This window comes from Apus apus, chromosome 6 (assembly GCF_020740795.1).
Source record: "Apus apus isolate bApuApu2 chromosome 6, bApuApu2.pri.cur, whole genome shotgun sequence".
NCBI lineage: Eukaryota > Metazoa > Chordata > Aves > Apodiformes > Apodidae > Apus > Apus apus.
Genome location: NC_067287.1, coordinates 12,130,791 through 12,144,128, shown reverse-complemented (window position 1 = coordinate 12,144,128; position 13,338 = coordinate 12,130,791). Strand labels below are relative to the sequence as shown.

At 44.7% G+C, this 13,338-nt stretch overlaps 1 protein-coding gene across 5 annotated transcripts in view; it reads left to right on the top strand.

Annotated features, from left to right (window-relative positions):
* SLC15A2 (solute carrier family 15 member 2) overlaps positions 1 to 13,338 on the top strand; it is a 74,053-nt gene that overhangs the window by 50,180 nt on the left and 10,535 nt on the right. For 4 of the 5 annotated variants that reach the window (XM_051623090.1, XM_051623091.1, XM_051623088.1 and 1 more), the window contains 3 exons: positions 1,239 to 1,385; positions 2,427 to 2,531; positions 3,368 to 4,622. In XM_051623090.1, coding sequence (XP_051479050.1) covers positions 1,239 to 1,385; positions 2,427 to 2,531; positions 3,368 to 3,544 — 429 coding nt within the window. In that variant the 3' untranslated portion in view covers positions 3,545 to 4,622. Of the gene's footprint in view, positions 1 to 1,238; positions 1,386 to 2,426; positions 2,532 to 3,367; positions 4,623 to 13,338 lie in introns of those variants that run through there. The other variant, XM_051623089.1, reaches the window with a different exon arrangement.

The following is a 13,338-nucleotide window of genomic DNA, read 5'->3' as shown; positions in this document are numbered from 1 at the left end:
GCATGAAGAATATTACACTAAGAATATTGTCCCAGAGCCTCTGGTAATGCAACTGAGTTAGAGCCAGTTGAGGCAGATGAATGTCACATCACAGTAGGCAAGGATTTCAGCTTGTGGTCCCATCTACAAAAGTCCCTGCCATGGCTGCTTGGGGGTGGCTTTGTGCCTCAGCCCCTCTGGACTCTGTCCTAGTCCTTGATTTTTGACTGTTTTTTTCTATCTCTCTCCCTGTGGTTTCCTTCTTCTCTGGAGAGTTTTCTCCAGGCCAAGATAGCTTTTAATTATTGCAGTGATTTTTACTGAGCCATGCTCCTCTGCCAGGAATGCCATATAGAAGAACCAAGAATGCAATATATTAGTCTGCTAATGTGACTGAGCTGTGATACTTAAATCATGAGGATGTTGCCTTCTACTCAGCCTTCCTCTGTGTGCAGTTATAGCATGGTGCTTGTGAAACTTCTTTATGGGCTAAAGAGCAATGCACAGCTCTCCTCTCACCCCTTTTAGCCTTCTGAAATACAGTCTCTTGATTTGCCTCCCTGCATGGTGATTAAGTACATCTCATAAACATCCTTTGTATTTTCCCAAGTACTGTCCTTAAACACAGGGTTTTCTGACTGAAGTAATTTCAGCCTAGTGTTTTCCTGGCTAATAGTCAAATCTCTCTGCTTCTCTGCATCAGAGGCAGTATTAAGTATGCCCAGGAAAGCAAACAAAACAAATTATGAATACAGCTACCATAACTGTTGAATACATTTGATATGAGGCAGTCTTTCCTACTCTTGGTATTCCTGAACTAGATTTGTTTGGGTGTCACTGTTACCGTAAGGGAATTGTACAGTGCCCATGAAATGGGAGCAATGGCCACATAAATGCAATAAGCATATATTCCCTCATCTTCTTTTGGCCTTAGGGACAACAGCAGGTCACAAACTCTGCACAAGTGCCACACAGGCTTTTCCCAGCCTCACTATAGAAGGCAAGTTGCCAGATTGTGATAACTTGTGTAATGCCTGTGGCACATGAATGAGCTGGGACCCTTCCATCCTGCCATCTCTGCTCTGGGCAGGCTTGGAAATGGCAGGGGTGTCAGACCTGTAGTTTTGCTTCCAGGGCAGAGTTTTACTTTTACTTTACCTTTGCTTAAAAATTTGTTTTGATAAATTTATTGTTGCTCTTGAGGGTAAGGAGGACCTGATCTTTCAGTGCTAATCAATGTGTCTTTATTATTGTGCTAGGTTTCTGGAGGTGCTGTTAAGACATGGAAGTCAGAAGACATCAAAGCAAACAATGTCCATATGGCTTGGCAGTTACCACAATATTTACTAATATCTGCTGGGGAGGTGATGTTCTCCATTACAGGTCTGGCCTTCTCTTATTCTCAGGTACTCCACTTAAAGATAAGGGGCTTGCAATGAGACTTTAAGGATGTTTTTCTGCATCTGCCAATTTACTTTTTATGTGTCATTTGGCATGATGATTACTGGCAACATTGTCTGTGCTTCACCTGAAAGTGGGATTTTAACACTTCTTGCTGAGTGCCCCCAAGCTAAATTAATTCATACTCTGAAGATACCCATTCTTAATTATACTCAAGAAAATCCTTTTCTGGTAAAGCTGAGAACATAGAACAGAACTGGATAGAAGTGTGTGTGTGTGTAGCAGTGTTTTAATGTGAAAGCTCTATACACTGTAATATTAGGTTTTCTCTCAGTGAAGTATTTTGTGGAATGTGTTTTTCAGTGATAAAAAGGCAAGAGTATCTCAAGGACTACAAGGTGGCATGGGGACTTGGAACCTGCTTTAAACTGCAATACTGAAGGGGTCTAAGCCTACCTGAGTCTGTAACAACAGAGCAGAGGATAATGAGTGTGCAGTAGTGTACTGTGCTGTCTGAGGAGAAGGTCTGTTAGAAGGGAGGACTGAGACACTACAAGATCAAAAAGTTGAAGCTTCTTAGATTTATCATTGAAATAAAGTTTAGTTGTTTATTAGTGAGGACAATTAATCCAGTGGGATGGTATTTCATGGGCTGTGGTAAATTTCTCATCAGCAAGAAGTTTAACATCAAGATCCAGTCTGTTTTCCAAAGGTGTACAGGCACCAGGCTCCAAGTTGCAGGGTTTGTTGTGTGGCTCCTTGGGCTTCCTGATCTTATGATTTCAGACGATGCAGGTTGGGGATGATCAGGATCCTGCTCTGCAAAACCAGCATCTCCTTCATGTGTCCTCCTGGAGGACATGTTTTGAAAGCTCCTTGTATGCAGCTGTTGAAATTAACCATGAAGGAGCCTCTATGTAGAGGAAATCCCTCCATCTCCTCCTAGGCTGAAGCCAGTGACACCTAGACTGGGCAGGACACCACAGGGTGAGCCAGGGCAGAAGGGCAAAGCACAATACCCACTGACCAGGCCCTTCTCTTTTCAGTCTCCAGCCAGCATGAAGTCGGTGCTGCAGGCAGGCTGGCTGCTCACGGTGGCTGTTGGGAATACCCTTGTGCTTGTTGTTGCAGAGGCTGCACCAATGGCACAGGTATGGTTCAGCTCTTAAAACAGAGGTAATGCTTTGAAATGGGCCTGGATGGTGCTTCTGGAGGTCTGTGTCCTGAGGCACTGATTTCTTTGCACAGCCCCAGGCTCCTGCTGTTAAGTGATGGCAGCCCACACCAAGCTGTCTCCCAGCCAGCTCTGTATTGCCCTCAGCAGTGTTTCCCTCTGGAGCAATGGCTCTCCCCAGGCCTCCCAGTGACAGTAAATAACAGTGACCTGCACTACAGTAGTGTTGCTGCAGCTCAGCTCTAGGCAAGCAAGCCTGTATTTGGGCCTGGAGCCTGGACACGGTGCCAGCCATGCATTGCAGTTGCCTTCATCCAGCTAGCCCAGTGGGCAAGCAGCCTCCTCAAGCATCTGGCCTGGGACTCCTTCAGGGCCAGCTTCCTGTGGCACCCTTGAGATGTTGGACTTGAATGGGGAGGTTGTGGTACAGAACTTGTTTAATTCAGGCTATCAGACTTTGTGAGATGAAGGCATGAAGGTGTGAAATGGGGCTTATTTCTGGCTAACAGGAATCTGCCTATCCCAAAGGCATCATGTGGCCAGAAAGTTCCAGTCAGGACATATTTTGAGAAAAGATTTAATGAAACTAGCCCAGTCAAAATGGTTTGTTTAAAGGTATATCACCTATGCATAATTACACTGTGTACATGAGTTTACTAGAAAACAGGATGAGAAAGTTCCTATCTCATGAGCATCTCAGAAGCTAAAAAATAATTTTCACCCAGCTCTTTAAAATGCATTTGGAAGTGCAGAGAAATCCTCTGGACTTAGAGTCTGGGGTCCCCTGACCTGCTGTTCTTTTTTCTTTCGTAGTGGGCTGAATTTGTCATGTTCACTGTTCTCCTCTTTGCTGTGTGCATTATTTTCTCCATCATGGGATATTTCTATGTCAGTGTGGATCCAGAGGACTTAGAAGAAAATGAAGAGAAGAGAGAGACCTCAAGCAGAGGAAACATGATTAGTCTTGTTACTCAGAAAACAAAGCTCTAACACATCATGGGTTGGGATCTCTTTTTTTTTCTTTTTTTTAACTCAGTAGAGGGGAGGGTAAAAGAAGGGTAGGGACAATATTATTTTCTTTTATAGCATTGCAGTCTTTATTACTCAAAAATGTAGCTACCTTCTAAATAGGATCATATAGCCCACTAAAAAAACAATAAGGGTCCTGAAATCCAGAGCAAAACTCCCTGGGAAAACTCTGGTATTAAAAGCTCTTCTAAGTAAATACAGTGTAATTTAAAACCTGCCCATCTCTTTAAGCATGGAATGCTTTCCTATGGTTTTGCTATAAACATATATTTAAGGCAGCATGGAGGAAGGAATGCCATATGACAGCAAAATTTTGAGATGTTGGGAGAGAAGAGTGAAAACCCAGTATAGAAATTAGAGAATAATAGATGTTACAGACAGAAGAATTCTTAATGCTGTTATCAAGGTCTCAAAGTGTTACACACAATCCCAAAGGATTTCATCATGTAACACTCCTTATGAGTGTTTCACCTCATTATTGCATGTTGTGAATGGTCCTGATTTATGATTTTCACCTCCAGGCCCAGAAGTAATAACAAAGAATTAAATTCTGCAGGCTATAGTACTCCCAAAACACTACTGAAGAAGATATGCATGTTGCCATCTCTCTGATACCTGTTTTTTTCCTAGCAGTTTTTAGCAACTGATGGTCGTCTTTGATTAGATGTGATTAGAGAATTGGTTTATGCTTTCTTTTTTTCAGAAACCCAGTCAGCTATTTGCCATCTTTCTATATATTAAACCTCTATTGGGCATTTCCTTTTACAGCACTGGCCACTGCAGGTTAGGATCTAGCTGATTTCTTACCTCATGCTTCAGTTATTTCCCTACTGGGAAAACTGTTGCAGCAGTTTCTATAAAATTCCAGACATCCCACAGTGAGTTAAACAAGGATGCACTTTATCATTTTTTCAGTCTATGGGAGGATACCATGGCATAGGTTTTTTCCTTACCCCAGTTTTTGAGTCTCTCTACCAAAATTTGGATATAGCTATTTTATCAGAATTGTGATCTAACTGCCTGATTTTCAACACTTGCATGTTGTGATTTCATGTTCTGCATAGAAGTAATTCAGCCATTGCTGATCTAGTAAAACTCCTGAGAGTCTCTGCCTTCCTCTGTTGCTTCCAGGCTGCAGCTGTAACAGGTATGGCTTAATTTACAACAAGGTTGCCAACAGGATTTTCAGGTTCACAAAGAATAGGTTTTAAATTATGCTTTTCTCTTCCATCTTGACATTGGCCATAGGTGATCACTGATGCTTTGATTCAGATGATCATGAAATACATGTTTAATAATTCCTGTTCAGGACAGTGCTTGAGAATACACTTAGCTCAACATCTCTGCTACTTTAATGTGCTGCCAGTTCTTGGGGCTGAGAAAACCCCACGTTTTGGTTTGTAACTAGAAGACTCACAGCCTCAAGTTGTTTTATTTGCTTCCTGTCCTAAATTGTCATGAACTTCCAGTTAGTTCTGCATAAGCTCCTGCCTGCTGTGAAGTAGAACCTGGGTCTTATGCCAGAGGGGGACACCATGGTCTCAGATAAATGGTGGCAGTCTGGGGGTGTGCAGACAGAAACACTGTGTGGTTCTGTTGATGCAGGGCCTTTTATTAAGCTGTGGTGGCTGGATCTGGGCAGCTGAACCTTGCAACTCAGTGGGGAATGAAGGGCATTGAAAGCCATCTATTGGGTCATCTGACCTGCTCTTCAGAAGCCAAGTAAGGATTATTCCCTCTGCTCCTTTCTGGTATTGTTCTCCTGCCATGATTCTTTGTGTGGGTTCTTTCTCCTCCAGGCATTGTTGTTTTCCTAATCCTGTTTTATGTTACACTGTGTATCAGCTCAGAGGCTGCTGAATCATTCTGCTATGATGCTGTTTGACTGGCTTCCAATTTGAAGCACTAATAGAAAGTATTCCTTCCTCTGCCCCCCAACAAAACAAAAATCCCCAAACTGAAGGAATGGACAGGCTCCAGTAACACTGAACAGACACAATTTAGAATTATTGGGGCATTTAATTTTTTATAAGCCTTGAATTTGGAAGTATGTTGGAGTTTGAGGGCATATGTGGTGAAGAGACAATTGAAAATTATTGGAGCACTTTCCTTGGGGGAAGCACTTGATACCTCACAGCTCAAAGTGACATGAGGGAAAGCAAGGGGTCCAGAGGACATGATCTTTAAGACCAGCATATACTTACAAACCTCTTGCTTTTTGTTTTATTTCCTCACTGGCAGCACGACCAGAAGCTGTCACACACTCTGAGCTTAATTTAAAGGAATCATTCCATAGTCATAAAAGATACATTTAGGATGTCATCTGTATCTGCTTTTTAGACTCCTGATGCCAAATTGCCCCTTTCCAAATATCTCAATGTTCCAAACCATCACCATAATGCTGGGGGGATAAAACCTGCAATTTGCAGTCAGGCAGGTTACAAACAGGAAGGCAATGCTATGAATGAAGTGCTAACAAGAGGCTGGGGGCTGCTCCTGCAGCCCCACCAGGGAATTATTTGCCTGAGGGAGTGTAAGGCTCTGTTCACATTTCTCTTCCAGCTGACACAGTTACTTCTTCCCACCTGTTCATATCACCTCTTGGAAGCTTCTCCTCTGATCTGCCAGCTTGGTTGCTGATATGACTCTTCCCCACTGTTTCAGCTGCAGTTTTACAAAGCTTTGCTAACTGGACCCATTGATTTGAAATGCACCAGCAGGTTGGAGGGATTTCCACTGAATGTGCTGACAACCAGCCAGGAGCAGGCTGGGGGCTGTAATGAAGAGCTGCCCATGCTGTAGCTGGAGAAGGTGGCAAAATAGCCTGTTCAGCATAGCACTTCTCCAATTTTAGAGCCACAACTCCATTCTCAGCCCTTTCAGCATTTTCAAATGGATTGAAGACTGGATCAAAGATTTAGAACCTGATTCTGTAGACTACTGAGGTCTCTGGGTATTTGTCCCATATAGTCAGCTCAAAGATGGGACCATCTTTGGTACATTTTAGAACAATATTCCTTATTCCTTCTGCTTCTTTGATTTAGGATTAGAGGGAGAAGCCAAAATAGTGGTAGTGTATGAAAGCTGTGTGAACATCTGTAGAGAAATAGCAGCTTGCTGCCTCTCCAGCTTCACCTCTCACTGCAAGGAGTCTCAGCTGTTGGTGGAGTTTGCTCTGGAGCAGATTAGGGAACATTCACACCAGCTGTTTTGGAGGCTGACCTACAGAAATCATCATCTCTAGCTAAGAGACAACAAAGAGCTGGTGGGGGGATCTGTAGCTATGGAGATTGCAGGGGTTTGGCTTTACTGTGGAAGCATGTCTATCTGTTTTTCTGAAGGATGCTTTCTGATAGGTTGTTTTTTTTTTTTGTGCAGCAGATTTCCCTTCAGTTGCACTGGCTGTTATTCAACACATTTTTCCCCTTAGCAGGACGTGTGGCCAGTGTTATTTCCAACTTTGCATGAGATAAGCATAAAAATGAGATTTCAGACTCAGCAAAACAACTTCTTGGCTGTGAGTTCCTTAAATTTACCTCTTCTTTCTGAGGCAGTTGAATGTCTTTAGGTAGCAAGCTGCTCTGTGCAGCTCAAGGGAATTTTTTTTTCTCCTCTTCACCTTTCCCCACAGCTCCACAATTCCAGATGAGCCCTGGGTGGGCTGCATGGGACTGGCTTGGATGCAGCTGGTGCTGGTGGGGAGGCAAGAACCTGGCCAAGCACAGGAGCTGGTTCCTCTCTGGAGACCCAAATGGTGCTGGGCAAGTTTGCCTGGGGCAGGGCTTGCCCTGTTGGAAGCCCTGGTTTTCTGAGCAATGACCTGAATGTGAGTTTTATTGTGAAATGTGAGTGGAAGGAAAAGTTTTCTCTGGCTTTGACTTTAGCCTGAGGCACTTTGCAAGGAGTCTGAAGGCTGATGGGCAGGGAGGGGAAGAAAGGGCCATTTGGTCAAGGTCTTCCCAACTCCACAATGAATAGCTGAAATCCCTGCCATTGAATTAGTTGGAGAGAAAATGAGATGGGAGAAGTGGAAAGCTCAGCCACATAGTGGCTGACTTCAGACCTTTCAGAAAAGAGGTCTCTTAACTCTTGGGGGGATATCAAGGGGGTTAGTCACCCATGGCTTGAAAACTAGTTCATTGTTCCCAAAGTATTCAAAAAAACCAGCAGACAGACCTGTGTCAGTGGGTCTGCAGTGACTGGAGGAGGATGCAGCTGTGCTCCTGGTGGTGCCCTCACCATCCATGGCAGCCACCACCTTGGCTTGCCCTTGGGACAGACAGAAACAGCTGGAGGTGTATTACAGGTGGGGGTAGCACAGGAGGGAGAGCTACAGTTAGGGGTGGTTGGCAGGTGGTTTTAGCCAGGGTCACACAACAAGGGATAATCTCTCTGGGTTGAATTTCTTCACTTAGCTACAAGAAACATTTTCTGCACTTAGCAGCTTAAAACTAGGAGTTCAGGTTCATGGCAAATACCACAGCTGCTGAATTTTGGATGGTACCAGACTCTGCATTTCATTATCACAACATTTGTTATTGTGATGTCATTTTAGAACAGCAAGGAAGAGATGCTTCTGGTCTTGTGCGTTGAGAGACCTGGCCAGGGTTTTGCATGTTTTGAAAGCTGGATTTGCACTAGTTTTTCGTGTTAATGTGTGATAAACCCGTTGTGCCCCCCTGGCACTGGCTCGCGACACCTGTCACGTACAAGTAGCTGTTGTGGGGCCTATGGGTTTCCCCAGCAATTTAGAAAACAAAACTCCACATCCCCAGTGGAGCTGGCAAAGCATAAACTGTGGCATTGCTTCCTTGTCAGAGCTCCCCATATGCTTTATAAAGCAGGGACCCTCATTAATCTTTTGCAAAGTGCTTCCCAGAAAGACAAAAACAGGGAACACTATTAAACATTTTTGCCTTGAGTGAGGCTCATGCTGCATTACAGAAATTGCATGAAGGAAAATAATTGCTTTGCTTAAAATCCCTCCCTTCTTGCCATCTCATGTGGTCAACAAGAAATGAAACATTGCTTCTTAGTGAGCTTTGAGTCAAGAAGCTGCTGCATCTTCTCAAGATCTTTCCCTGCTGTGTTTTACCAGCAAGATCAACATTAACCTGCCTCTAGTGTCTGTAGATCAGAGGATTGCCAGGATGCAGAGCAGCCACACTGTAGGCTCCCACTGTCAGCTGCTCAACTCTGATCTCTTCTTTTTTTAATGAACAGTTTTAGCAGTTATCCTGCAGGGCTCAGCCAGAATTGCTCTAAATTTAGGCCAAAAATAAGGACCTGGGAGACTTGTAATGAGCAATATAAATAGCAAAGCTCTCAAAAAACCTGCTAAAACACTGGTTTAGTGCTTAATGAATATAGTAACGTGCTCACAGAAAGTAAAAACCTAAACCAGAGTACAACAGTTCAGTCTGAAGGCTGAAGAGCTGCAGTTGGAATCCAGCAGCGTGGCAACTGGCAGCCCAGCTGAAGATAGAAAAATCAAGAAACAGTGCTTTTTAGATATTTTTTTTTGTCATTGCATATGTTGTTCAGTCTGCTTGGCTTGTCCTGTTCAATCTACCCATGTGTGTAAGGAAAAGATGCTGAACTGACTAGTGGAAGCCATGCACCCTTCCCAAGTTGCAGCTTGTTTTTTTTCTTGTTGCAGAGTCCCAAGTTGGCTCCAACCAACTCCCTTCTTTAGCAATCATCCCCCTTATTCCCACATGCTGATCTTCCCCCTCCAGAAGTCACTCAGTTTTCTCCCTGATGATTTTGCCTGCCCTCAGCACCCTGCTTATTCCTCCTGTCATGCAGCCTCTATGATGCCAGCAACAGCATGTCTTCTTGGGGGTTGTCTGGGTAATGCTGCCTGCTTTCCTACAGACAATAAAAGCTTCTCACCCATGGGACAGGCATGTCTGGGCAGAAATCACACAGAGCCAAATATCTTCTGGTAACAGGGCATCTGCCCTGGCTTGCTTTGGCTCTGACCTCTTGTCACAGCCGTGAATGACCCTTTGCATTTTCTGTAGGCAGATGAGTCCAGAAGCACTGGGGTAACCTACAATCTGGGCCCCAGTGTGTCCCTCCCCTTGGTCCTGTGTGCAGTTAACTGCCTGCAGTCAGCTCTTGTGTTGTGCCCTGTTGAGGTTTAGGGACTCCTGCACTGACATACTGCTGGAACCAGCCACGGGGGCTGGGGTCTGTCTGTGCAGTCCATGGCCCTTGGTGGCCACAGCCTGCTTTAGCTATCCTTTGTTTATGCATTATTTATGGTCAGGCTCCTCTTTCCAGCTTCCCACTTGTGCCAGAGGCTCTGGAGCATGAGTCTAAGCCCTCAGGCACTCTGTGAGTCTTTCTCTTGTAGAGAAGAAAGCCAGTCAGGTTGTGTTCATCACAGCACTAGTGTGTGGTCAGTGGGCTGCACTGGCAACTGTGGGTCTCCTGTCAGCGTGGACACGGTGGACAGTGAAGCAGGGCCAGCTCTTCTGCCAGCAGTGCTGTCCCTGCTGGTGTTGGTGAGGCTGGCTCCGTGGCCTTCTCAGCCTGGACTGTGGTGTGTCAAAAGCCAGTATCAGCATTTTGCTGGGACAACACTCATTACTATGGTGCTGCCAGGCTCCAGCTTCTGAATCCACTGGGCAAAGAGCAGCCAACTACGTGCCTTGGAAGAGCTGCTCCTACTGGCACAGGGGCCTGTGCTGCTTGCCCATGGCAGGGTAGTTTCTGCTCCTTCTTAATCTACTTGCCCAGCCCCAGTGACTAGAACTTGGGTAACTGGCATCTCCCAGACCTTGCTGTATGATGTGCCCACTCACAGGGGAAGTTTCTTCGCCTGGAAGTGAATTTGGTTGCATTGAGCTCTGACTCTACCCAAATCTGCTTAGAGCCTTTGTTCAGGCTCTTTCTCTGTTTGACCTGTGCATCAAAACACCCTCCATACAGGCCTTCATGCTAGACTCACTGCAGACAAGCACCTCTCATAGATGCTGTGCCAGTAAGGATTTTTCCTGTGCAAGTTAGAGGTGAAACAGGCAGCAGGAATTCCCCAGGAGCTGCTGCCTTTCAAAAGGCAACCTGCTGTCAGTCCTGGTGGTTCCCCACATGCGAGGCCATGCAGCCCAGATCCTGCTGTGCCCTGAGCTCAGCAGAGATCAGTGGATGCTCCAACACCTCTCTGGGGCTGCAGCTCCTGGGTCCCAGCATGGGCCAGCCCACCTGTGTGCTGTTCATGACCTGTCAGAACCAGCTTTGCTTCCAGACACTTTATGCAGACCAAAATCTGCAGATCAAAGAGAAGAAAGTTCTCTCTTTCTGCAGAGTATATTTACTTTGCTCTGTTAGCTTAGGCTCTGCATCAAGCCCTGAAGATGAGAAATGTCTGACTGGACACAAATGCAATTTTGCCTGTTGTTTTCCTCTCAGGTTACTGAGTCAGAGCTGGATGGCATATGTAATTGTAGCAGGACTATTCTTCTCTCTTTTTTTTTTTCTTCTAAGGAACATTCATGCTGCATTTTAATTACAACATTTATAATACATCCAAATAGCTTGAGCTCAAATTGATCTTGTTTTTCAGCCAGGAAGCTTGTTTTTCATCTATTATAATAATAAATGTGCTATTGATAATAGTTTAGGTGCAATACAGCAAAGCTTTGTGTTATACATCAGCTCTGGCAGGCCAAAATTTTCTTGTTATCCGTTATTGATGTGACAGTTTGCAAATATTTAACAAACAAATTACAAGGTTTTCCTTGTTCTCCTCTTAGTTTGTAGTCTCAGTCTGTTTGACAGCTGAATTCAGGATTAATTATGATCTTATTGAAGACAGTTGTTTGCTAGCAGGTTTGTTCTCTAAACCTAAAAGTGCAGTAGAACCAGTAGTGGCATTTTGAATTAAATCTCATCCTTGAAGCAAATTTTTTAGCTGCCTTCCCTCTAATTCTCCCAAGTGGAAATTGGATTTGCTTGGCAAAGTGCTTAGACCTGTTATTAATTTTTCAGTTTGTGTAGTCATTTTAAATAGAGAAGCTTAACACGAAGGGCTGGCGAAAGGAGCTGGTTTTCTCTCAATCCTCACCTTGCTGGGTCTGTTTTGATTTTAAGTGCTTTAAGAGATAGGTCCTCTCTAAGCCCAGGCATGGGAGCAAGGAGACTACCTTGAGCCTCTGTAGAAAAGAGAATCAGAAGGACAAGCTGGGTTTGGTCCTCAGTAAAGCACTGGAGGCGGCACAGACAAACGTTCAGCCCAGCCCCTGGGACTGAGTGACTGGTAAAACACATCCATGCCCTGCAGCAGCTTCCTTGCTGCCAGCTCCAGCTCTGAGCACTGGGTAAAGGGTATGGAAAAGGCTGAAGCACCAACACCTGCCTGGGAAGGTTGTTTCTGGTGTAGATGGCTGCAGGTGAAGGAACAAGGGTGTTAGACCCATGGGGAAAACCTGATGCTTCCCCCAGAGTTTAAGCAAGGGGTTAGTTAACCAGTGGGGAAGCTGTCACAGAGGCAGGGACATCTTCTGGAGGAAAAAACAGCACCAGAATAGAGAAACAAAGCAAGCATGAAGCACCTCTTTTTGAGCACATGCTGGGCACTGGGCCATTTCTGCCCTGTGGTTTCTGACTGTGGGCTTTGCATACACAATGCAGGAATTCACTGGTGTGTGAGCCAGGCTTTGGAGATGAGAAGTGGATTTGTTCTCAAGTGAAATCACCTTTTGTTAGCAGAAAATCTTTGAATTGGGTTCCCTAGGGGACTAGTGTTTGAAAATCACGGATGATTAAAAGATAACACATTTGAGGGGATTTTTTTATTATTATTTTTTGGGTTTTGGGAAGCTGGACCCAGCACAGAAGTTTCTCCACAACCGACCTGGTCCCGAATGTTTGTATTAATGCGAGAACATCTGAGTCTCTCCTTAAAAGAGGAGCCCCCAGGAGTTCTGAATGCCATATGTCACACCAGCAAAAATGACTAAAGTTGGCAGCTCTGAGTGTAGTGTATCACATTGGTCTTAAGCAAAAATAAGCCAAATCAAACAAAACTTCATGGAACAGAATAAAAGCAGACAAATGCCACAGCTCGGCTTGAAATAATGCATTAATGGAAAGAATGTTTCTTCATTATTTTTTATTCAATAAGTGGTAAAACCACAGACTCATGCTGAACACTGTAGGTGCCCTTTGCTAATTGCCCATCCCTGTCTGCAGTGTCAGCACTCAGTGCTCACCTCCCTTGAAGCCAGTGGTGGCCACAGTGGGGAGGGGCACAGCTGTGTGTTGCAGCATCTCTTCACCTGTGTTTTCCATCCTGGAATAATCCCCATTATAAGGACATTTTAGCCTGGTATTTAAATCTTCATCTCACTTCTTTTTAAGGCTTGCTTAACACTTTTTCCAGTTGATTGATGCAGCATCAATCACAGCAAGATGCTAGCTATGATGTTCCTGTTGATAAGCAAGGAGCAGGTTGGCTCAGGGCACTGTGTGGTGCCCTGAGCTGAGCATGGCCATTTTCTCCACAAATGCCAGGGGAAATTTGCTAACCATAGCGACTTGCAGACGTGCCAGACAGCAGCAGCAAGAATCTGCCTGTCATTTGGTCCCCAAGCATCTCCCAACTTGGGAATATGGCTATCGATGTGGTTACATTTGCAGCCTTCTTCTGCTGTGGGGAGTCAAGGCTTTGAGGAAAAACAGCCTTACATGGAAGTTTGTGAATTGGCACTACCAGCTGGACACACCAAGGGTAAACTGACTCCAAT